The sequence below is a fragment of the Cervus elaphus genome, chromosome 19 (assembly GCF_910594005.1).
Source record: "Cervus elaphus chromosome 19, mCerEla1.1, whole genome shotgun sequence".
Taxonomy (NCBI): domain Eukaryota; kingdom Metazoa; phylum Chordata; class Mammalia; order Artiodactyla; family Cervidae; genus Cervus; species Cervus elaphus.
In genome coordinates, this window is record NC_057833.1 from 81,349,659 (window position 1) to 81,372,705 (window position 23,047).

A 23,047-nucleotide genomic window follows, 5' to 3' on the forward strand; every position below is an offset into this window, starting at 1 on the left:
TTATTTATCTGTAACTCCATTTTGTCTTCAAGATTTTGGATCATTTTTATTATCATTATTTTAAATTCTTTTTCAGGTAGATTCCCTATCTCCTCCTCTTTTGTTTGACTTGGTGGGCATTTTTCATGTTCCTTTACCTGTTGGGTATTTCTCTGCCTTTTCATCTTATCTAGATTGCTGGGTTTGGGGTGGCCTTTTTGTATTCTGGTAGTCTGTGGTTCCTTTTTATTGTGGAGGTTTCTCCCAGTAGGTGGGGCTGGGTGTTTGGCTTGTTGAGGTTTGCTGGTTAGAGAAGCTTGTGTCAGTGTTCTGGTGGGTGGAGCTGGATTTCTTCTCTCTGGAGTGCAATGGAGTGTCCAGTAGTGAGTTTTGAGATGGGTCTATGGGTTTGGTGTGACTTTGGGCAGCCTGTATATTGACACTCAGGGCTATGTTCCTGCGTTGCTGGAGAATTTGCATGGTATGTCTTGCTCTGGAACTTCTTGGCTCTTGGGTGGTGGTTGGTTTCAGTGTAGGTATGGAGGCTTTTGGATGATCTCTTTAATGTTCCCTGTAGTCAGGAGTTCTCTGGTGTTCTCAGGTTTTGGGCTTAAGCCTCTTGCCTCTGGATTTCAGTCTTATTCTTTCAGTAGCCTCAAGACTTCTCCCTCCATACAGCACTGTTAATAAAACTTATAGGTTAATGGTGAAAGGATTCTCCACAGTGAGGGACACCCAGAGAGGTTCATAGAGTTACATGAAGAAGAGGAGAGGGAGGAAGGAGACAGAGGTGAGCAGGAGGAGAAAAAGGGGGATTCAAGAGAGGAGAGACAGATCTAGTTGTACTCTGTTCCGTAAGTGTTTTCCGCAGCCCAGAATACCCACAGAGATTTACAGAATTGGATTGAGAAGAGAAAGGGGAGGGAGGAAATAGAGGTGATCTGGGGGAGAAAAAAGAGAATCAAAAGGGGGAGAGAGTGATCAAACCAGTAATCGCACTCCTGAGTAAAAATGGGTACTGAAGGCTGGATTCTTAAATGTCCAAAATTGATATCAAATACTGAAAACCAAAGATTAAAAATCTAGGGTAGAGGTTAGACTCTTAAAAATACAATAGTAAAAAACCACAAAAACACAAAAAAATTTAAGAAATGTATATGGAGTTCACTTTAAAAATAGGGTCCTTTTTTTTTTGCCAGGTTATAGTGGCTTGTAAAAATGAAAATTAAGGAGTAATAGAGGACTTTAAAAGAAAAAGAAAAAGTAAAAAAAGAAAAAAAATTTTTAGTTAAAAAAAATAATAGTAGTAAAAATATATCTAGGAATTTCTCTGGAGCTGTTGCGGGCAGTGTGGGTTCGGTTCAGTTTCAGATAGCTCCTTGTTTGAGCTTACACTTCTCGCTATCTATAGGCCCCTTCTGGTGTAGTTGGTGTTACCTACAGGGATTTTAATCTGTTGCACCGGGTCACTTCTGAAGAGGTTCCCTTTGTTTATTTGGCTTCTGTTTGCAGGTATCTTCAGTGTCTAATTTCCACCCTGACACACGCGGGAGGAGGTGGTCTCTTGTTTAGATTCTCTTGTTCAGTCGTGCTGTGGGGAGGGAGGGGCGCTGCAGACAAATGTCACTGGCCTGTGTGCGGAGCACTCCCAGTGTTCCGGCCACACTGGGTTTGCCCCCGCTCGTGGCATGCGTGCCTTCCCTGTCCACACTGCTCAGGCTCCAGGCTGCTCTCCAGGGAGCAGGCCCTGAGTTGCGTGCACCTCCCAGGCCTAAGCCACTCAGGTTTTCGAGTATTCCACAAAAGCACAGACTCGGTTGGGCCTGCGTTTTGTGCCTTCCCCGGTCGGAGTAGCTCAGGCAGCCAGGAGCTTGACGAGCGCACTTTGCTCAGGTGCAGGGCGCCTTATCCCCTCCGCGGTCCCAGCCTCAGTTTCCGTGCTCGCCAGTCGGGTGTGCCTTGTGTCAGTTCTGGAGAGCTGGACTCTAGCTGTGACCCTCCCGGCAGATGTCGACCATCCAGAATCTCAGGAAGTCTTTGGTTAGAAGCTGGAAGCCTGTTTGCAGTTTGGTAGGGGGTGCCTCTCTAGGGCTGAGTTTGCCCCTTTCCCCTCCCCCCTGCCTCCTGCCTCCAGCGGGGGATGGGCCGGTCCACCCTTCTCTGGTATTCGCTCAGTCCTTCGTTCTGGGAACCGGCAGGTAGTGCCTAAGTTTAGGGCTTTTCCCAACTTAATTCTCTCTCTCATGCTATCCCACAGTTTAACTTGCTATCTCACATTAGCTCCCTCCGATTGCCCTCAGGGCATTCGGGCCTGGTCCTTACCCTAAGCAATGCCGCCCACTCCTCTCCATTCCGCCCTCACTTGCTGGGATGCGAGCGTCTGGGGTACTTTTCTGCGGGGAGTTGCTTTTAGGCATGTAATCTGTGGGTTTTATTTATTTTTCCTCCCAGTTAGGTTGCCCTCCGAGATTCGAAAACTTCCCCCAGACCTGCCAGTGAGAGGGTTTACTGGTGTTTGGAAACTTCCTCTATTAAGATCCCTTCCCGGGACGGGTCTCCATCCCTAACTCTGTTGTCTCTCTTTTTATCTTGTATATTTTGTTCTACCTCCTTTCGAAGACAATGGGCTGCTTTTCTGGGTGTCTGATGTCCTCTGCTAGTGATCAGAAGTTGTTTTGTGGAGTTTGCTCAGTGTTCAAATGTTCTTTCGATGAATTTATGGGAAAGAAAGTGGTCTCCCCGTCCTATTCCTCTGCCATCTTAGTTCCCTCCATCCTTCTTCTAGTATTTGTATTCTTTACTTTTTTTACAGTTAAAGGTCTGCCTTATTTGGAGTTTATGCTGGTATGTGATATTTGAAATGAGTACAGTTTTAACTTTATCCATATTGCTCTGCCATTATCTCAAAATTTTTATTTAAAAGCTCATCTTTTTGCTTGCTGATTTAATAATACTGTCCTTATTGCATCATAAATATCCATATATAATTTGGTATATTCATGTGCCAGTTTAAAATTATGTTAATTATAGAGGCTTTTGAGGATGTTTTAATGTCTAGTAGGCCTGACAGTCCCTCTCTCCCTGGCCGCATCTTCTTGGGATTTTTTTTTCCCCAGAATTTTCTTGGGTATTCTTTCTCATTTGTTGTCTGTGAACTTGTCTTTTCAAGTCAATTTACATATCAAATGCCAAGAGCTTTTCATTTGGTTCTGTATTACTTCTTCCCTGGGTACGTGGACATTTCTAAAGAGATTTCCCTCCCAAGTCAATAAAATTGACAGAACTGTTTCATTTAACCCAAAAGAAGAGGCAGGGTTCTATGAGGCTCGCACTTGTTAAGGAGTGATTCAGGTTACTTGCACCCTCTTATTTCCCCTGAGCTAATGATCAGCCAGGTCCCCACCTGTGTCACTGTCTCTGCATGTTTGGTCAAATGTTTTCATCTTTATCCTCTCATTTTTCTTTTCTTTAGCCTTTTGGCTATAAAACTCTGTTAGAATTTCACCCCGGAAATTAGCTGTCATCATTGGAGTTCCTAAATTATTCCCTGAGGGATAAGACACAATTAATGTTAATACGGTTAATGGTTAATATGATTAATACAATTAATATGGTTAAAAAGAGGCTTTTGATGGAATCTCACCATGCCTCTCCATCCAGCCAAAGGAGCTCAAGTGACCCAAGAGACTCAGCTGAGAAACCATCGTTAGAACTCTTAAGTGAGTTCAGTTAGGTCACAAAGTAAATATACAAACTCAATCATTTCCATATAGAAGCGATTTAGAAAATATAATGGAAATGGAAATTCCATCCCTGTGGCAAAAGTACATATAGGTGTAAAATGCCTAGGGATTAAGTCGACAAGGCTGCAGAACTTAAATGAAGGAAAAACATTACAAAACTCCACAGAAAGACCTAAAGATTAATTTTGAATAAATAGTAGGCCATATGGTGCTTGTAGTTAGAATAGCCCTGGGTAACCCTGAGGATCTCAAGTGTCCCATATTTATGTGCTCAGTTGTTTCTTTGATATTCGAATCACATGACTGTATTCCATCTCTCGTGACAAGTCTAATGGTTTCTTGAAAATCTCCAAGCATTTCCAGAGATGATTGAGGGGTTTATGTTCCTCTTGATCAACATCAACTACAAATACTTCTGTTCTCCTTTTACTTGATTATTCATTTATTCTTTCATTTATTTCTGTATTCACAGCACATTTGTTGCATGCTTACCAGCTCCTGAGCACTCTGAAGATGCCTGCCAATCATTGCTTATGGTCCTTGTGGCTCCTATCTCCATTTCCAGTCACTCTTGCCTAAAGACATAGTCTCTTTCATTGCCCAGCTGAGCATTGCTATCACAAGGCTGTTTTCTTTCTGAGGTTTGTGAGGGTCCTAGTGGTGGCTAAGTGTTGTGGGAGAGAGAAGGACAGATGTGGTGTCTAAGTACAAATAGCATAAAACAAGAAGCAATGAAAAATTAAATATTACACATATTAAAGTTTGTGGGGAATTTCTCACTCTATCCTTTATTCTTGTGTCTCACCTGCTGCTGTCTTTTGGAATTGCCTATTCTGCCTCACGGTATCTCCTGATTGTTATCTCCTCAGCCTCTCTGACTTCTAGACCATTCAATCCCTCTTTTCTAGCCTTTGGGAACTCAAACCTCCTCTTATATTATCAAAGTCAAAAGTTAAAGTTAGTCATACAGTCATGTAGCCTGCTTGGCTCCTCTGTCCATGGAATTCTCTAGGCAAGAGTACTGGAGTGGGTTGCCATTTCCTTCTCCAGGGGATCTTCCCAACCCAGGGATTGAACCTGGGTCTCCTGCATTGCAGGCAGATTCTTTACCAACTGAACCACTAGGGAAGCCCCCTCTTATATTATAATGGAGAGCAATTTAACTTTCTCTCCCTCTTACTCAGCTAGATCACACTGGGGGTAGGTTAGCCAAAGAAGTCATTGAGCTATTGTTCCCCCACCCTCTATCCCACCCCGCAAAACAAGAGCTCTTCTCTTCCTCTAAAAGGGATTCTTCTGATCTCCAGAGCTACAATCCTTAAAAAATTTAATTCCCTCAGCACACTTAGATTTTGATGAGATCAAGTCTCTCCCAGATTAATAAACAAATAGAAGATAATTTTGACTATAATCCTAATGATATTTTTTTCTGAAATTTAATAAAATTATCTTAAAGTTAATTTGGGGGAAGAACAACGTCCATCCATATGTGCTCATTCGTGTCCAACTCTTTGCAGCCCCATGGACTGGCACCCACCAGGCTCCTCTGTCCATGGAAGTCTCCAGGCAAGAATACTGGAGTGGGTTGCCATTTCCTACTCCAGGGGATCTTGTCGACCCAGGGATTGAACCTGGGTCTCTAAAAGGCACAGTAAGGCACAACTAGTTCTACTAAGAATTTGATTTAAACAACACATATTGTTTAGTGGGAGAATGAGCAGACAGAGAAGTAAAACATAACACAAAGTTCAGAAACAGATCTAAATGAAATAAAAAAAAATAGCAGAAGAAAATATAGGCAACTATTTATAACTTTTTATGTACTCCTTAATTAAGTAAGGAAGGCATTTCTAATCATGGTTTTGTGTGTATGTGTGTATGTGTATGCATCATTCTTACAAAAAAAATAAGAAAACAACAGCGTGCTTCACAACATGAATGAACCTTAAAAACACTATGCTAATTGAAAGAGCCAGGCACAAAAGGCCGTATATTCTATGTGAAAGGCACAGAATTGGCAATCCATAGCACAGTAGATTAGTGGTTGGCAGGGACTGGAAAGAGAGGATGTTAGGAAATAACTGCTAATAAACACGGGAATTTCTTTTTAGAGTGATGAAAATGTTCTGGAATTAGGTATTGGTGATGGTTGCATAACTTTTAATATGCTAGTAACCACTGAATTGTCTACTTTAAAGGCTGAATTTTATGATACATTAATTATATTTGAGAAAAAAATTAAAGATAGATCAGTTCTACTTGGGGTATTGTAAGGAAAAAAGAAAAAAAAAAACAGCATGCCAGTAGAGAATGGTTAAGGAATGTCTTTAAAAAATATTCAGTGACATTTGTTAAAGGTGGCAAGGCATACTTTATTCAGGATGATATGAATGGATGCAGGGACCATTGCAATGACATTTTATAGTAAGGGTGAGAGATTGGGCTCCACCCTGAATAAAGCACGGTCAAGTGGGAATAGATAGCCAAGGAGCAGAATGGGAGTCAGTGGATGGAAAATTACTAAGAGGAAGCACCAGAGTAAGGGGTTTGGCTAAACTGACCTAACAAGGTTATGCTGAAGGCAGGATGGTAGAGTAAATCTGATCAGATATTCAGGGTTTGGGGTGCTGGTTAAACTGATTTGGCAGGGTTCTTGCTAAAACGAGTGTTACCATATTCAGGTTTGGCTGCTCACCACTCAAAAGCCGATAATTCAAGAGGCAAGTGTCAGTAGAAAGCAAAGATGCTTTAATGAGAAAATCTGGCAACCTCTGGGAGGAGGTGGACTCATGTCCAGAGACCAACTCCAAGGATTCTGCACAGCCATGATAGTTTTTAAAGGGAAAAATGGAGAAAAGAATGTCAGAATCGTCAAGGCAGGATGTTGGGTTCTGCATTATCTCTACTGAGTGCAGACTGGCTGACTCTCTCTCCAGATAATACCTTGCCCCCTTGATCTGCCTACAGGATTCCTTAGGGGGCCATTGTGAGGTAGAGAGCTAACCATTCTTTAACTAGTTAACTCTTTACTCTTACTTCTTCTTATCTTGTAGAAGAATTCATAGGTTAGACAAGGCATGGTGTGCATTCAGGAGAGTGTAAGTCAGTAGTTAGGTTAAATTGCCTAATGATCTTATTCCTACATTAAGTTCTTTAAAGATTAAAGTGAGTGAAGTCACTCAGTTGTGTCCGACTCTTTGCGACCCCATGGACAGTAGCCTGCACCAGGCTTCTCTGTCCATGGGATTTTCTAGGCAAGAGTACTGGAGTAGGTTGCCATTTCCTTCTTCAGGGAATCTTCCCGACCCAGGGATCGAACCCAGGTCTCCCGCACTGTAGACAAATGCTTTACCATCTGAGCCACCAGGGAAGTCCTAAAGATTAAAAGGGGAGGAGAAATGGGCAAATAGGAAAGGGGCAAAAGAGCTGCCTTCACTTGGTTTTACAAGGAAGTGCACAGATAGGTCTACAGGAAAAGTTTCAGCACCTAACTAGAGAATCTTTGCCAAATGTGAATTTACAATTTTTTAAAAAACTAATAAACATGTAAAATGCAAAAGCAATGAGATGAAATATGTGCCTATTTACTTGGCAATGATGGTAAGAAAATACAAGTTTCCTTCATTAAGTAGGTTGTAATCTAATGGAGATTTTCATAATATAGTGTTGGTGAAGGGCATCTCAGCAATATATTTCAAGAGCCTTAGATTGTGTCCTAGTGATTCCATTTCTAGGAAATTATCTTGAAAAAAATACTGTGTGCCATTTAGAATAAAGTTGTAAAATGCAAATTCCCTGGTGGTCCAGTGCTTAGGACTCTACACTTTCACTGCTGAGAGCCTTGAGTTCAAACCCTGGTCAGAGAACTAATATCCCATAAGCCAAGAGGTGTGGCCAAAAGAAGAAAAAAAAATGTAGTAAAGTGTAATAACAACAGAGGAAGATGTTTCTACTGCTAGGGAGAAAAATTAGAATGTACAGCAAAATAGACCAATAGAAATGCACACAGGAAAAGCTGAAGAGATAGGTAATTTGTAGTTTCTTGTCCATTCTTAACTATATTTTGTTTAGCTACATTTTCCAGATATTCTACACTGGAGGTATCTTTTGTAATCAGAAAATAATAGAAAAATTGTTTAATATAATGCAATTTGAAATTGGTGAAGCTTTTGGGGGAGTGTTTTGTTTGGCGAACAGGATTGCAGAAATGAGATTACAAGTTCCTTGTTTCTCCTGTTTCAAAACTAGAGATGCAGGGAAGATGTTTTGTAAGTCTTCAAAATCCCAAGGCCAGATTCTCACCCTCTAGTTGCCCATATGAGTGATGTGTAGTTTCAAAATCTAACTGATTAATTGATAGTTTTATTACATAGATAGTACTGTGGTATATTTGCTCCAAGAACTTTTATCTTCAAATAAGGTATTTTGGGCTTTAACACCAGGATCATATTGAGTGGAGTTCTTTCTGATTACTGACTTGAATTCTGTCTCCCAGATGTAATGATTTTCTTCTCCCAATTTCCTAGACAGAATCATGAATAAACTGGAGGACAAGCAGGACCAGATGATACCATGAAGAGAAGTTTACAGGCCCTCTATTGCCAACTGTTAAGTAAGTTGATGTCACTTTTCTTCTGGCCTAGAATAGACCAATGTTATTATTTCACTGGTGCCAGAAGCTTACACACCTTCTGGAGGAAGACCAGTGTTTGGCTGGTGAAAGAGAACAGTACATTTTCCCTCTGCTTCATTTAGGTACTTGAGTATCAAGCATCAAGTCATTCTGTTGCCTCAGGCATCAGTTACTGTACATAATTATTGTAGACTTTTATATGATTATTCTAAATTGGCGTGTTAAAGCATAGTCAATTGAAAATGAGTATCAAAAGCATTAATACTCTTGGTTATGTGGCGGAATTTAAAGGGGTTCTGGTATGATCCACTCTGGACTCTTCATGAAGAGGGAATGGTAGGCTGTAGGATTTAGTCACAGGGAACCTATTACCATTCAGTGACTGTACAGCCTGTACTTGGAATAGTTTTGCATAGTTCCATGTGTTCTTGAACAATGAGTGGTGAAATGTAGTTTGTTTAGGTTTAGTGGTAGAATGGCGAATGTTGGATCATGATTTTCTTGGCACAATGCTCATGCGTTTTGTGGATTGTACCATAAAGTGCCAGTTGTCACATAGGGACTGTGTAATCTTTGGGACTGGATTGTTACTGAATGAATGTAAAATCTAACACCAGTTGGTGGGTTTGATGTTCAGATTGACACATGTGGGACAACAGACATTACCCACTCCAGGTCAAACCAAAGCCATTGAGTTGGGAAAACTTGAAATTCATTGTGCTTATCTGTTTCTTGCTGAGGTAAATAGAGGACCTATCTTTCCTAGGCTGAGTGCTCCTTGTTAACTTTTGCCAAGAAAATAGCATGAAAAGAGACTGGGATGCAAATCACCAGTCAGCCCTTAGAATTTAGCAGTTCAGGTTATGTTGTGTCCCCAGTGCAAAGCACTTAATCTACAGACAGCATTCTTACTGGGTGTTTTAACTGACTCAGTTTTGCTATTAAATTCTAATCCCTGAAACACAGATCACGTCAGCCTGATTTCATCCTGGTGGAACGTCACCGAGAGGTATAGGGACTCTCTCATGTTTTTTCTCCATATATTTTATAGGGTTTGTTGCTTTTTTTTTTTAATGATAAGCTTGCTTATTAGAGAAAGGGCTTTATGGATTGAATTAGCAGTGTCATAAAGGAATGATTAATTCTGCCTTGATGAGAGAGGGAACATTTGAAAGATAAATAGGATTACACACACACTCAAGAAGGTGAGGCAGTTTTTTTATACACAAAAGAAACCAGAAATTAAAAAGAACAGGATTGATTTAGAAGGCAGCAGAAAGTTTGTTGGATTCACCTATGCTGATTGTATGCCCCAAAGTTTGCGTAGTATTATAAGGTCATGATTATACAGTGGAGGTGATAAACAGATTCAAGGGATTAGACCTGGTAGATAGAATGCCTCAAGAACTAAACAGAGGTTCATAACACTGTATAGGAGGCAGTGACCAAAACCATTCCAGAGGGAAAAAAAAATGCAAGAAGGCAAAGTGGTGTCTAAAGAGGCTTTACAACTGCCTGAGGAAAGAAGAGACGTGAAAGGTAAAGGAGAAAGGCAAAGACATGCACAACTGAATGCAGATTCCAGAGAATAGCAAGGAGAGATAAGAAGGCCTTCTTAAATGAACAATACCAAGAAGTAGAGGAAATCAGTAGAATGGGAAAGACTAGAGATCTATTCAAGAAAATTGGAGATATCCAGGGAACATTTCATGCAAGAATGGGCATGACAAAGAGCAGAACCAATAAGGACCTTGCAGAAGAGATTAAGAAGATGTGGCAAGAATACACAGAAGACCTATACAAAAAAATGACTTAATGACCTGGATAACCATGACTTACCTTCCATGTACCTCATATATAAAATGGGACATGATCACCCACTACGTGAGATGGTATTCAGTGAGGTAATATGGCATATAGAAGACCTAAAATAAATGCCTGTTCCCTTATTGGGCCATCCTGTCTGCATGAAAAGGATACAGCCTCCCTAGGAGCTCTACTGTTAACTAACATTTGCATGGGGCTTTTTGGTTCACAAAAATGTTTACAGGATTTAATCCTTACAAACCTTATATGGCAAGTGGAACTTTGATCTCATTCTACAGAAGAGAGAGTTGATGTGATCAAGACTGCCTTTCCCAGGTCATGTCGCAATTTTTTTTTGAAAAAGTAACAATGAAAAGTAAGGAACATCATCACAAACATTTAAGAATGTGACATTACTGGGGAGGCGCTGAGTTCTGAAGTGACAGATTTGGTCTTTGCCTGGGTGCTGTGTCCTGGAAATTTACTTCATTTTTAAGAAGACCAAGACAATCCTTTTGAGCTTATGAAGGTAAGTTTTTATATACCAATATCTATTCAAATCAAAGTCGTTTGGATACTTACTCAAAGTTAAGGAGTAATGATGTTTAGTAAGTTAAGCATTTGCTCTATACACAGGAATCTGTATTTCTTAAATCATACTCTGTATTATTGGCACATCTTGCTTATTGCATCCTCTGAATATACTGAACTGTGCAACCATACAAAAAATAATCCTTTGCCCAACCCAGAGAACTGTCCACAGGGCCTTATTACTCAGATGGTGGAAGATAAAGAGAATTCCTGTAGTAGATTTGGGTTCCTAATGTGTAGAATTTAAAAGGTAAGAAGTATCAACTTTTCCACCCTCTACCTGGACCATGGAGACTGCATCTGTCTCAGACTCAAATTATGCACACAGACACACACACACCCCAAAATCCATATTCCTCAATGCTCTAGGCTCTTTGAGGCATAATGAGAAGCTGCTTGAGAACAGAGTTCATTTCTGTTGGGATGACCTGCCTCTCATCTGATCTCTGCAACTGGGCATAAAGCCCTAAATTTACTTTACAGTGAACAAAGTGTCTTTTGTGTTTTTTCAGTGCTAACTAGCTATTTTTGCCAACCAGCTACCCAGTGACTTTATTCACTTCTTAATAATCATGTAACAATCCCTCTAATCACTTCTTAAACTAAAAATATCCAGATAGTAATATCTTCCACAGGGAGTTAACATTCTCCCTCTCTTTTCCCTTTTATCCCATAGTATACCCAGAGCCCTACCATGGTACCTACTAGGCCGGTTGCTCTAATGTGATCTGTGTTCTGAAGCTTTCCTGTGCTCATTAAGAAAGAAAACAATCTGACTAAATTAACTAATGCCAAGGTGTGCTTCATTGTCTAAGGAGAGTTGGGAGCTTTTCTGTAACCTTCAGGGATTATTTGCATTAATAAAAAATTAATTTTACTTTCTTAAGGCAAATACTATGTCAGTGTTGTGGTTTTTTTTTTAATATTTATTTATTTTTGGCTGCACTGGGTCTTTGTTGCTGTGTGAGGGCTTTCTCTAGTTGTGGTGAGTAGAGGCTACTCTCAAGTTGCAGAACATGGGCTCTAGGGCATGTGGGCTTCAATAATTGTGGCTCACAGGCTTAGTTGTTCTGTGGCATGTGGAATCTGCCCAGAGCAGGGATTGAACCCAAGTTCCCAACATTGGCAGGTGGATTCTTAACCATGGGACCACCAGGGAAATCCTCAGTGTCGTTTTAAACCATACTGAGTATAGCAGTTTAAACAGGTAAGTTTGCCAGGGCCTGTCCATTTATTTGGATCTCTTTGAGTCAACGGTCTTGAATTTTCACATTATTTCTCTTTCTGGCTTATCCGATCTTGCCTCTTTGGCCAACTAAAAGCAGAAATGATCTGCTTGTGCCTTATCACCACCATTCTTCTGGATTTCCAGTGCTGAATACCTGAAGTTATGCATTTGGATATCAGTTCCCACAGACTCTTAACTTGTGAATCCATTTCTCTGTATCGTTGTCTCTGCTTAAAGAAGGGCTTCCTATGGTCTTACCTGAGCCCTTTTAATAGTCTCCCTTCCTGCTGCCCTTATCTAAGGCCTCCTGCTTCTAATCCACCCTCACATTGCCACCAAACAGCAGCGTGTCCACGCTGATGATCTTTCGATGGCTTTGCATTACCAGTAACAGCAGTCCTCATAGTGTGGTCCAGGAAGCTCTAGGGACCCCTGAGACCTTTCCAGGAAGTTTGTGAGGCCCTCCTTTTCCAACAATATTGTCCCTATGAAGCCAGATTTTCTTTATATTCTTCAGCTATACTGCAACAGATTAAATGCAGAAGCCGATGTGAGAGCCAGCTAGCTGTCTTTCATAAGCCAGACCTTAAGGAGATTTACAAAAATGTAAAACAATGGCACCCTTCTCATAATATTTTTGTTTTAGAAAGTATGGTTGTATTTTATTTAAAATGTTATATATTAATGTGTAGTGAGTTTATTGTTATTTTAATGGGTGAATATTTTTTGTTTCTCAGTTATAATAGCTGGTAAAGAATCTGCCTACAATGCAGGAGACCCCGGTTCAATTCCTGAGTCAGGAAGACCCCCTGGAGAAGGGATAGGCTACCCACTCCAGTATTCATGGGCTTCCCTGGTGGCTCAGATGGTAAAGAATCCACCTGCAATGTGGGAGACCTGGGTTTGATCCTTGGGTTGGGAAGATCCGCTGGAAGAGGGCATGGCAACCCACTCCAGTATTCTTGCCTGGAGAATCCCGGTGAACAAAGGAGCCTGGCAGGCTATAGTCCATGGGGTCACAAAGAGTCAGACATGACTGAGCAACTAAGCACAGAACAGTACATAGTAAATATTAGTAGATATAACCCATATAAACAAAGGCTCTCTTTTAAGAGTATAAAGAGGTCATGAGACCAAAATGTTTGAGGATCATGAGGGATTAAGCCTAAATTTCTTAGGTTAGCACTGCAGACTGGTTAGTACTCTGGTCCCAGATTGCCTTCTTCTTCCACGTCATCTCTCACTGATTCTCTCCATGTACATGGGTGCATGCACATGCACACATGTGTGTGTGCACACATGCACACGCACACACACACACACACACACACACATATGCAGGCACGCACGCACACACACTACTCCACCCAGGGGCATCCACAGTGTGCTGACATTTCATCCTTCACAAAGCACAGTTACCCCTCAGGATCTGAGGGGGAGTTGGTTCCGGGCCCCCCTGTGGATCCCATTTCCATAGGTGTTTGGGTTCCTTACAGTCAGTCTGTGCATACTTAGAGTGGGGTAAGAGTGTATTTATTTAAAAAAAAAAAACTCTGTGTATAAACAGACCCATGCAGTTCACACCTGTGTTTTTGGAGGATCAGCTTGTATTCACCTTTCCGTGTGCATATGCTTGTTTGCTTGTCTTCCAGTTCTTCAGTGTGGGGACTCCATTCATTCCCCTATCTCCAGTCTAATCTAGAGCTTGACTCATAATGGGGCTTAATATATGTTTAATGTAATTACCACATTTCTGCAAATCTAGAATGTCAAGGATGTCATTAATTGTAAAATGCACTGTTACTTTAATGAACCACTGAGAAAGAATTAATCCTTAACTGTACAACTATCACAAGCCATCAATTATACATTACAGTACAGAAGCACATGTATGGATAAAATACAGAATTATTAGAGTAGATTGTGGCTAACTGGGCAACATGTCCCTGGGTTTCTGCCACTAAATTCTCCTCTAGGACCAAGTCTCAGCAAACCAATCTGTATTCTAGCTCCCACCCTAAGTCAGCCCCATGTTTCAAATGAATTTCCTTTGGAAGCTAGAAAAAGATCCAAGTAAGTGGGCTATCCCTAACTGACTTTGGTGAGTGTATGCAGTCATCATGGTATGTTTTTCTAAGAAGTAAGAAGAGGTTGAGGTCCTTTAATGGACCAGAACCTGGTGGTCTGGAGTTGATGATAAGAAAGTGAAAGAGAAAGAAGTTAATATTCCCTGGGTTATGCAGAGAACCAATAAAGCCCTAGGACAGGGCTTGTACTGCTCACAGAGGCACAGGGCACCCTCTTGAAGAGAGAGGTCTTGAAAGCCCAGGCAGGAGAGTGAGCTCGACAGATTTCCGCATTCCAGAGAATTAGCCAGAGGGAGAGGGAGAGAGAGAGAGAGACAGGGACCCAAGTTTCTGGTGGAGCAAGGGTGCTTTAATGATCTTTCTGTGAGTATATATAGGCTATTGTATAAGGAATTTCTTTCGACAATGATAAAGATCAGAAAACCAAATGTACAGCAACCATTATTAAGGGAACAAGGGATTAACAATTGTCATAAGGTCAGGAGACAATCCATATCTCAGGAAAGAGGATTGAGACTAAGCAGTTTTGTCATAAGGAGAATGTTTACTGAAGGAGATTCATGCATGTGTTTCATCCTATGACCTCAGTCCTGGGAGCGGCGTGCTGTTCCACTTGTTCCTATTGCCAGGAACTGATAAGGAACAGAGGATTTGTCAGAAACAGCATGCAGGAATCCTCCTGTTAAACATTCCCTGACAATTCCCCCTTATTTATTTATTATATTTGTAAAAAGGGTCCTGACCATTTGAGTTTGTTTAGTTTTAACAATTTTTGCATAAAGACAATGGTAAACAACAAATATAATTGTCAAGACAGTCACCAAAGTTCCAGACCTGATGCTGTAACACTCTGAAACCATCCGAGTGGGTCTAGCCCAGATAATTGATCAGCTAGTTGTTCAGCTAAAGTTTCCAAATTAGTGGAAGAGGGCAGATTTTTAGAAAAGGTTTCAAAGATTTCTTTTTGTAATAATTGTACAGAGAGGCATTATCATGTATGTTTTGTTTTGTTTTTTTTGTCAAATGTTTTATTGAGTGTAGACATCTGGAGTACTGTAAAACATGCATTATCTGTAGATTCAAAAGGAGCAAGCCACATTGTCCTCTCTGTCAAATGTGTCAGGCTTGGCATACATGATGGAGATTAATGAAGTATCATGAGAGTAATATGGTTCCTGAAAAGCTTCTACAATTTGGAGTAGGGTCTTAATCACGGGAAAAGCAAAGCTGTTCACGTTTAGTGAACTTGCAGCTCATTGGAGGTACACAGTATTTTAATTTTAAAATGAATAAAAATAATTGTTTGTGGAAGAGTCCCATCACCCCAACTTTACCTGCCCTTTCAGTTTTCAGAAATTTTAATTGAAAAAGAAAAGTATATGCCGTTTGGAAGTTGTACATTTATCTGAGCAATAATTAAAATTTATTTCTTCTTCGGTTGCTGAGGTGTATTAAATTTGAAGAAGATAATATCTCCATCTTCAACAATATAATTTCTGCCTTGTTGTCTGTACTTTGCAGCAGCCTTGACTGCATTTTCAGAACCTTCCTCTTTAAAATCTTCATATTTCATTACTTCAGCCATAATGAATCCTTTTTCAAAAATCTGTGTGAATCTTTCCTTCAGCTTGAGGAGCCTTCGTCCCTTTCCTGATGGTCCATGCACGCACTTCATCTGGGCCTGCAGTGAAAAAGTATTCTAGTTGGAGTGCTGCAAACCCAGCCTTAATGATCTTTGGCAAAGCGCTTTGTGTCATGTTCGCTTCCAGATACTTCTGTCTCTCCTCAGCACTCAATTCTTGCAACCTGAGTTCCAAGGCCCCACTAAAAGGAATAACCAAGGCACCTGGGTCATACTTGTCCACCCACTCTTTAATTTTTATCAACCATTTGTTTTTCTTTCTAATGTAGTCTTTTTCGGAAAGATTAACCAAGTAGACCATTGGTTTTGAAATCAGAAATAAGTGTTTATTCAGTACTTCAATCTCTTTGTCATTCCAATCATGATAGAATCGAACAGGTTTCTTTTGATCTATAACCCAGGATTTGACTTTGCACATTATGTCATATTCAGGTTTTAGTTTTTTATCTCCTCCTCTCACAGCCACTTTCTCTAGTTTATCTATAATGGGCCCAATCATTTCCTCATCTTTAAGCTGAAGCTCTTCATGTATTATTTCTATATCTCGAACAGGATCTACACTTCCTTCAACATGTGTGATATCATCATCTTCAAAAGCACGTGTTAAATGAAAGATTCCATCACAGGCACTAATATGGGATAAAAAGGCATTTCCCAGGCCTTGCCCATTGTGAGCTCCTTTCACAAGGCCAGCAATATCCACTACATTTAGAAAAGCAGGAATTTTGCTTGCTGGTTTGTGGTACTGGCAAAGAAAGTCAAATCTTTCATCAGGCACAGGTACTGTGCTCTCATTTGGATCAATAGTGCAGAATGGGAAGTTTTCTGCTGAAGCTTGACTATTGGTTAGTACATTGAAGAAGGTAGATTTCCCAACATTTGGTAATCCAACAATACCAATTTTCAAGGAGGTTCCAAATCTTCCAATGATTGGGGGTGGTTTAATTCCATCACCTCCCTTTTTGGGGGGCATCGTGCTCGCGGCGCGTGATGACACGGGGTCCCAGCAGCAGCGGGAGATGGGTCCTGCCGGCAATGGGAGGCGGAGAGGAAGTATCGTGTATGTTTTGTAAATGAAATTTGATTTGTTCCCAGTTGTAGGCACTATGATTGAATTGAACAGGAGTAACACAAAATGGAGTAGAATTCCAATCACATTTTAGTATCACTTGTTTTTGTACATCTGTTCATTGATCTCCAACCCATTTGATGGCTGTTTTTGGTTCTCTATTTCATCTTGAATATCCTCATCTATCTGAGCCTTAGTGGCCCACATAGTATGAGCATCTTTAGTCCAATTTTGGATAAAATTATGTGTTTGAATTGAGGTTTGTAAAGCAACGTCAGCAATGGCAGCAATGGTGCAAATAGCTATTAATCCCAAAATACCAAGAATCAGCCATCCAGTGAGTGGTTTAGATCACCAGGGCAGTTTAGTAAGTAACCGGGAAGCAAGTCCAGCCATGGGACCTTCTTCCCAGGGCCTCTGGAGATTTATTGGTAACCACAGAGTACGTCAAGATGGAAGAATCAAAAGGGATTCATTTCTTAAGGAAACAGAAGAGTTAAGACAAGTATATAATTTGCAATTTATACAAGTTACAGAACGTAAAGTCTTATTGAATTGTAAACTCCCTATCGCTATAACAAAAGGAAGGGGAACACAAGCTTGTATGAAATATGATTGATTATAACGAAAGAAAGAGTTACTGTGACTACGACTGGTCCTTGTGAAATGTCTAGTCCAAGTCCCAAGTTCTTTGGTGCTCACAGCAAGTTTCCAGGTGTCCCATTGTTCAGGCCCAATCTGTTTACTGAGGACAATTTGAAGACGAGGGAGGGCCATTCCACTGTCAAGCCACCCAAGAAGTCCTTTGTCATGGTAATGCTCCATTGTAGTGTTAGTAACCTTCCATGCTACTTGAGTAGCATAGTCACACACAGTGCTGTTAATATCATCTGAGCAGTTAGATGACCACATACAATGGGGTCCCCAATGGACAATTGTATGATTAGCCAGTAATTTTCCTGATTTGGCTTGACATTTGTCCCAAGGAACAGGAGTATAAAGTTCTTGTAAGTAAACGCTTTGCATAATGTTCTTTGTTCTTTGCCTTACTCTTTCCCTAAAGTTTCAGTAGTATAAACATGGTTCACAGACAAAGATAGGGCAGTAAACAATCCAAGCAATGTCCAAAAGTCCTCTTTTGGAGTCAGGGTGAAAGCCCAAGTTTGTCGGCTAACGTTTATGCATAATTCTGTTGGGCCCATGCACAAAGGAAGGACTTCATAACCTAGAGAAATATTAGTTAGTTTCCCTTCTTCTTCAGGGTGTGAGGGCCCTTTAATGATTCATGGAGAAGGCATATGTATGGAGTCATTGGTTGATAGGATTGGTCCTTTCTCTGTCCATTCTACAACCTGTAGTAAAGGGGGGGTTGGGTATGTAAGCCCAGTATGTATAATTAGTTAGTTCAGCTTGAGCAGGAGTGGGGAGCAGAAGCAAACAAGCAAAGTAAGCATGGCAACAAAAATATTTTCAGGACTTCGAGGCATTCCCTGTTGAGAAACCAGATTTTCAGCTTGAATAGTAAGGGTTTTAATTCGTCCCCAAGAGGGGAGATCATAAGGTTGATGCCGCTGAGGGCGGTGCTTCCTGGAGATCTTTAGAGCTGCCATGGCCCTTATTGGAGTTTCTTCCTCCTGGGCTTTTTGTTGTTTTGTCTCTACTTTGAATGCCGGGGGCCCCCTTGGGTTGAATGTTCCGAAGAGGAAGCCATGTGAGTTCATTGGATCCATCTGGAGAAATACAAGCATACCCCTTTCCCTGTAAGATTAATTTCCCAGATTTCCATTGTTTAGTTAAGCTCTCTTGGTACCAAATGGGCAGAGGAAGAGAAGTGTCCTTCAGTTCCTCGAAATGTTTTTCTGCTCTTGTGAAGATATCTCCTTGTGGTAAGTTTAAAAAAATTTAAAACAAATAAAGCTATATTAACAATAGTTATAGGTTTAGAGAATATCTTATGTTGGAATTTAGTAAAGTCTGCTTTAGATAGTAGTGTTCCTGTGTATTCCCCCTTTTTAAATTTTTTTATTTGTAATTTTAGTGTGTGATGTGCTTGTTCGACTTTGTCTTATGTCTGTGGATTATAAGGAATACCTGTGATATGTTTAATAGAAAATGATTGTAAAAATTGTTTGAAATATCTTGAAGTGTAGGCAGGGCCATTGTCTGTTTTAATAGCACTAGGAGTTCCCATTATAGTAAAGCAAGCTAATAGGTGAGTTATAATGTGTTGTGTAGCTTCACTGTGAAGAGGCGTGGCCCACATAAAAGAAGAATTGGTGTCTATACAGACATGTAGGAAGGGAGATGGAGAGAGTTCAGGGCAATGAGTTACATCTATCTGCCATAGTCCATTAGGTTGCAATCACCGAGGATTAATGCTTTGTGCAATGGGTCGAAGATGTAGGGGTCTACAAGTAGAGCAATTGTTAATAATTTCTTTAGCCTGGTGGTATGGGATTTTCCATAGCTGGTGTAGAGAGCCAACATTGTTGTACAACAGAGCATGTTGTTCCTCCAGAGTAGCAAAAGAAACCAGTTTATCAGCCTGTTCATTACCGTAAGTCATGGGGCCAGGAAGGCAGGAATGTGCTCAAATATGTGTAATATAAATGGGAGAAATGCAGTTGCTAGTAACAGATTGTAGTTCAAAAAAGAGTTGTTGAATAACAGGTTGATTGGAGTTTATGGTGGAGGTTTTTATGTTTTTTAATATGAAAACTGATTACAAGGAATCAGAGACTGTATTAGTGGGGTAAGGGTGTAGGCAAATAACTTGAATAAGAGCATATAATTCGTTTCGCTGAGCAGAATGGAATTTAGTGTAAAAGACTTCATATTCTTTGAGAGACCAGAATAAGGCTTTGGCGTTTTTAGTCCCATCTATATAGAAAACTTCAGCTTGTGGTGTAGGCTGTGAGCTGATGATGTGGGAAATAATAAATTCAGTATTTTTGAAGAAATTCCATAGCTTGTTAGAAGGATAATGAAATGAAATTTCTCCAAAATATTCTAGAAAAGCTATTTGGAAATTGGTGGAAGTTTGTAATGCTTTCTCAAATTGAGATTTATTGATAGGTATTATAATTTTATGAGGATCAGAGCCAATTAGAATTTTAGTTCTATTTCTTTCATTGATAATGATTAGAGCAATTAAATCAAGGTAGGGTGTAAGTGACTTCATTCCTCTAAAATGGGTATAGATCCATTCTATTGGGTGTTCTTGTTGGGCAAGAAGTCCTGTGGGAGAATGAAGAGAGGGAAGTATAAATAATTCTAGAGGTAAATCTAGTCTGATGCGAGTAAGAAACTGTTTTTGTAATTTATTTTGCACTAAATAGAGTTCCTTTCGTGCCTCTCGAGAAAGTGAACGAGGGCTATTTAAATTAGGATCTCCTTTCAAAGTATTAAATAGATTAGTCAGTTGATAATTAGCAATGCCTAATGAGGGTCTGGAGAAGGCAATGGCAACCCACTCCAGTACTCTTGCCTGGAAAATCCCATGGACAGAGGAGCCTGGTAGGCTGCAGTCCATGGGGTTGCTAAGAGTTGGACATGACTGAGCAACTTCACTTTCATTTTCACCTTCATGTATTGGAGAAGGAAATGGCAACCCACTCCAGTGTTCCTCCCTGGAGAATCCCAGGGATGGGGGATCCTGGTGGGCTGCCGTCTGTGGGGTCGCACAGATTCAGACATGACTGAAGCACTTAGCAGCAGCAGCAGCAGCAATGAAGGTCTAATCCAATTTATATCACCTAAGAGTTTTTGAAAATCATTTAAAGTTGATAATGTATCAGTACGAATCTGTGTTAGTTGGGGAATAATATGTTGTCTATTAACAACAAATCTTAAATAATGGTAAGGTGTAGAGGTTTGAATTTTTTCAGGGACAATGATTAACCCAGAGTTTTTTAAGCATTGTTGAGATATATCAAACATGTGTTGAGTTTCTAAAACAGATGGAGCCGAAAACAATATATCATCCATATAATTAATAATAAGAAAATCAGGAAACTGTTTTCTCACAGGCTCAAGGGGTTTAGCTACATAGTATTGACACATGGTGGGAGAATTCATCATTCCTTGAGGCAGCACAGTCCATTGGTATCATTTATGAGGCCCGATGTGATTAGGAAAAGGGAGAGAGAAAGCAAATCTCTCTCAGTCTAAAGGGTGTAAAGGTATATTAAAAAAGCAGTCTTGTAAACCAATAATAATAATGTGCCAGTTTTGAGGAATAGTAGTAGGTGATGGGATCCCTGGTTGCAATGCACCCAAAGGTTTCACAGATGCATTAACTTTTCTAAGGTCTGTTAAGAGACGCCATTTGTTAGATTTCTTTTTTATAACAAAAATAGGAGAGTTCCAAGGAGAGCAAGATTCCTCAATATATTTCAATTCTAATTGTATGTCTATAAGTTCTTTAGCAGCCTGTAATTTTTCTTTCATAAGGGACCACTGCTCTGTCCAAATAGGCTCGTTGTTCTTCCAAGTTATTTTAATAATTGCATTATTTGTTAAATGAGCAGTGGCCCCTAGGAAAAATGTGGAATGTATATCTGAGTTTGTCATTGCATAAGTAAGTCCCTGTCTATTAGATTAAGGGATGCATCTATCACATCAGGTCTTAATGTTGCAGGTTGGCCTTCTGGTCTCTCACATGGGTAGATTTGAACACTTTGATAAACCTCTTGCACTTTGGTTTGAGAAATTTCTGCAATTTGGCAAGAGATTTTTTGTATAGGCCAGGATTTGGGCCATAAGTGTTTGGAAATAATAATAATCAGATCCAGTGTCGAGGAGACCAGAAAATCTTTTACCATTAATTTTGATATTTATATTTGGTCAGGCATATTCAGATACCAATGATGTCCATAAGGATTGTTTTTGATCTGTACTGTCAAATCTGTCTGTCCGTACATCATTAGAGGAGTTAATAGAAATGTAAGGTAAAAGAAGTAATTGAGCAATTTTGTCCCCCCTTTTGAATTGTCATAGAATCTGAGATGACATCATAATTTGAATTTTTCCTTTATAATCTGAATCAGTTACTCTGGGGTGAAGAGTAATTTCTTAGAAGTCAAATTAGATTGGCCAAGTAAAAGACCAAAGGTTTGTAGGGGCAGGGACACAAAAAGTCCAGTAGGTATTATAGAAGGGACTGTTTGAGGGTAAAGGAGAAAATCATTTAGAACTGGTATATCGATGGCAGCAGTGTCGGATGTTGTGGGTTTGAGGGAAAAGATGGAATTTGACCCTGGTTTTTGTTGAAGGGGACCTGGGGTGTCCCCTGCTTGGAGTTTCCCAGAACAGGCTTTCCTTCAATATCAAATTTAGATTTACAATCTTTGGCCCACTGTATTTCTCTATGACAGCGAAGGCAGATTTTTGGAGGTCTTCTATTAGCCTTCTTAGGGCAGTCTCTTTTTAAATGCTTCTTATCTCCACATGTAAAACATATTTCATTTCCTTTTCTAAAGGCAGCAGCCATTGTTTCAGCTAACATTTGCATCTTTTGAGTTTCTGATCCTAGATTGTGACAAGCCTTCAAATAATCAATAATAGTCTCAGTCTCACAAATCAGAGCAATAGCTTTTTGACATTCCTGATTTGCATTTTCATGAGCAAGTATTTTTTCTAGCTGTTTTTTGGCTTTTTCTCCAATTACAGTACAGGAAATAATCTAGCTAAAAAATCAGCATAATTTTCATTAGGTTCTTGTAATATTTTAGTTTAGCTAATTGCAGGCTCTCCTTGAGGATTAATTTGATCTCAAGCTTCAAGGGCCACTGTTTTTAATTGTTCATGCAACAAGGGAAGGCATTGTATTTGAGCTTCTATGGTATCAAATTGTCTGGTGCCAGTTAACATTTCAAAAGTAATTTGGTTTTGGAGAGCACCAACTCGAGCATTCTTGTTAGCATGATCTCTGGCTATATCATGAAACCACATTGTCCATTGAAGATATTTTCTTGGTTTAAGGAAAGCTTTTACTAAAATTCACTAATCATAGGGAATAAAGTTTCCAATAGAAGATGTCACAGCATTTAGAAGCTCTTTAGTAAAAGGCGAATGTGGGCCATACATAGTTACAGCCATTTTCATTTGTTGTATGTAAAAAAAAAAAAACCAATACCTTCATATTGAGGTATTATGTGTCCTTGAGCATCAGGATTTCTTAAAACTGGAAAGGCGGAGAAACCATCAAATTCAGATACTTGTGATTGCAAAGCCAGTCATTCAGAGAGCCTCTGTCATGGAGGAAAGTG

General features: G+C 40.0%; 1 protein-coding gene and 1 pseudogene across 3 annotated transcripts in view; one reads left to right on the forward strand and one right to left on the reverse strand.

Moving 5' to 3' along the window:
• TMEM108 (transmembrane protein 108) overlaps positions 1–23,047 on the forward strand; it is a 411,871-nt gene that overhangs the window by 209,550 nt on the left and 179,274 nt on the right. The window contains exon 3 of one of the 2 annotated variants that reach the window (XM_043875509.1): positions 8,253–8,334. In XM_043875509.1, the coding sequence (XP_043731444.1) occupies positions 8,295–8,334 (40 nt within the window). In that variant the 5' untranslated portion in view covers positions 8,253–8,294. Of the gene's footprint in view, positions 1–8,248; positions 8,335–23,047 lie in introns of both variants that reach the window. The other variant, XM_043875510.1, reaches the window with a different exon arrangement.
• LOC122676167 lies at positions 15,068–16,759 on the reverse strand (annotated as a pseudogene). Its single transcript, XR_006335458.1, has one exon. The product of XR_006335458.1 is annotated as an obg-like ATPase 1 (transcript).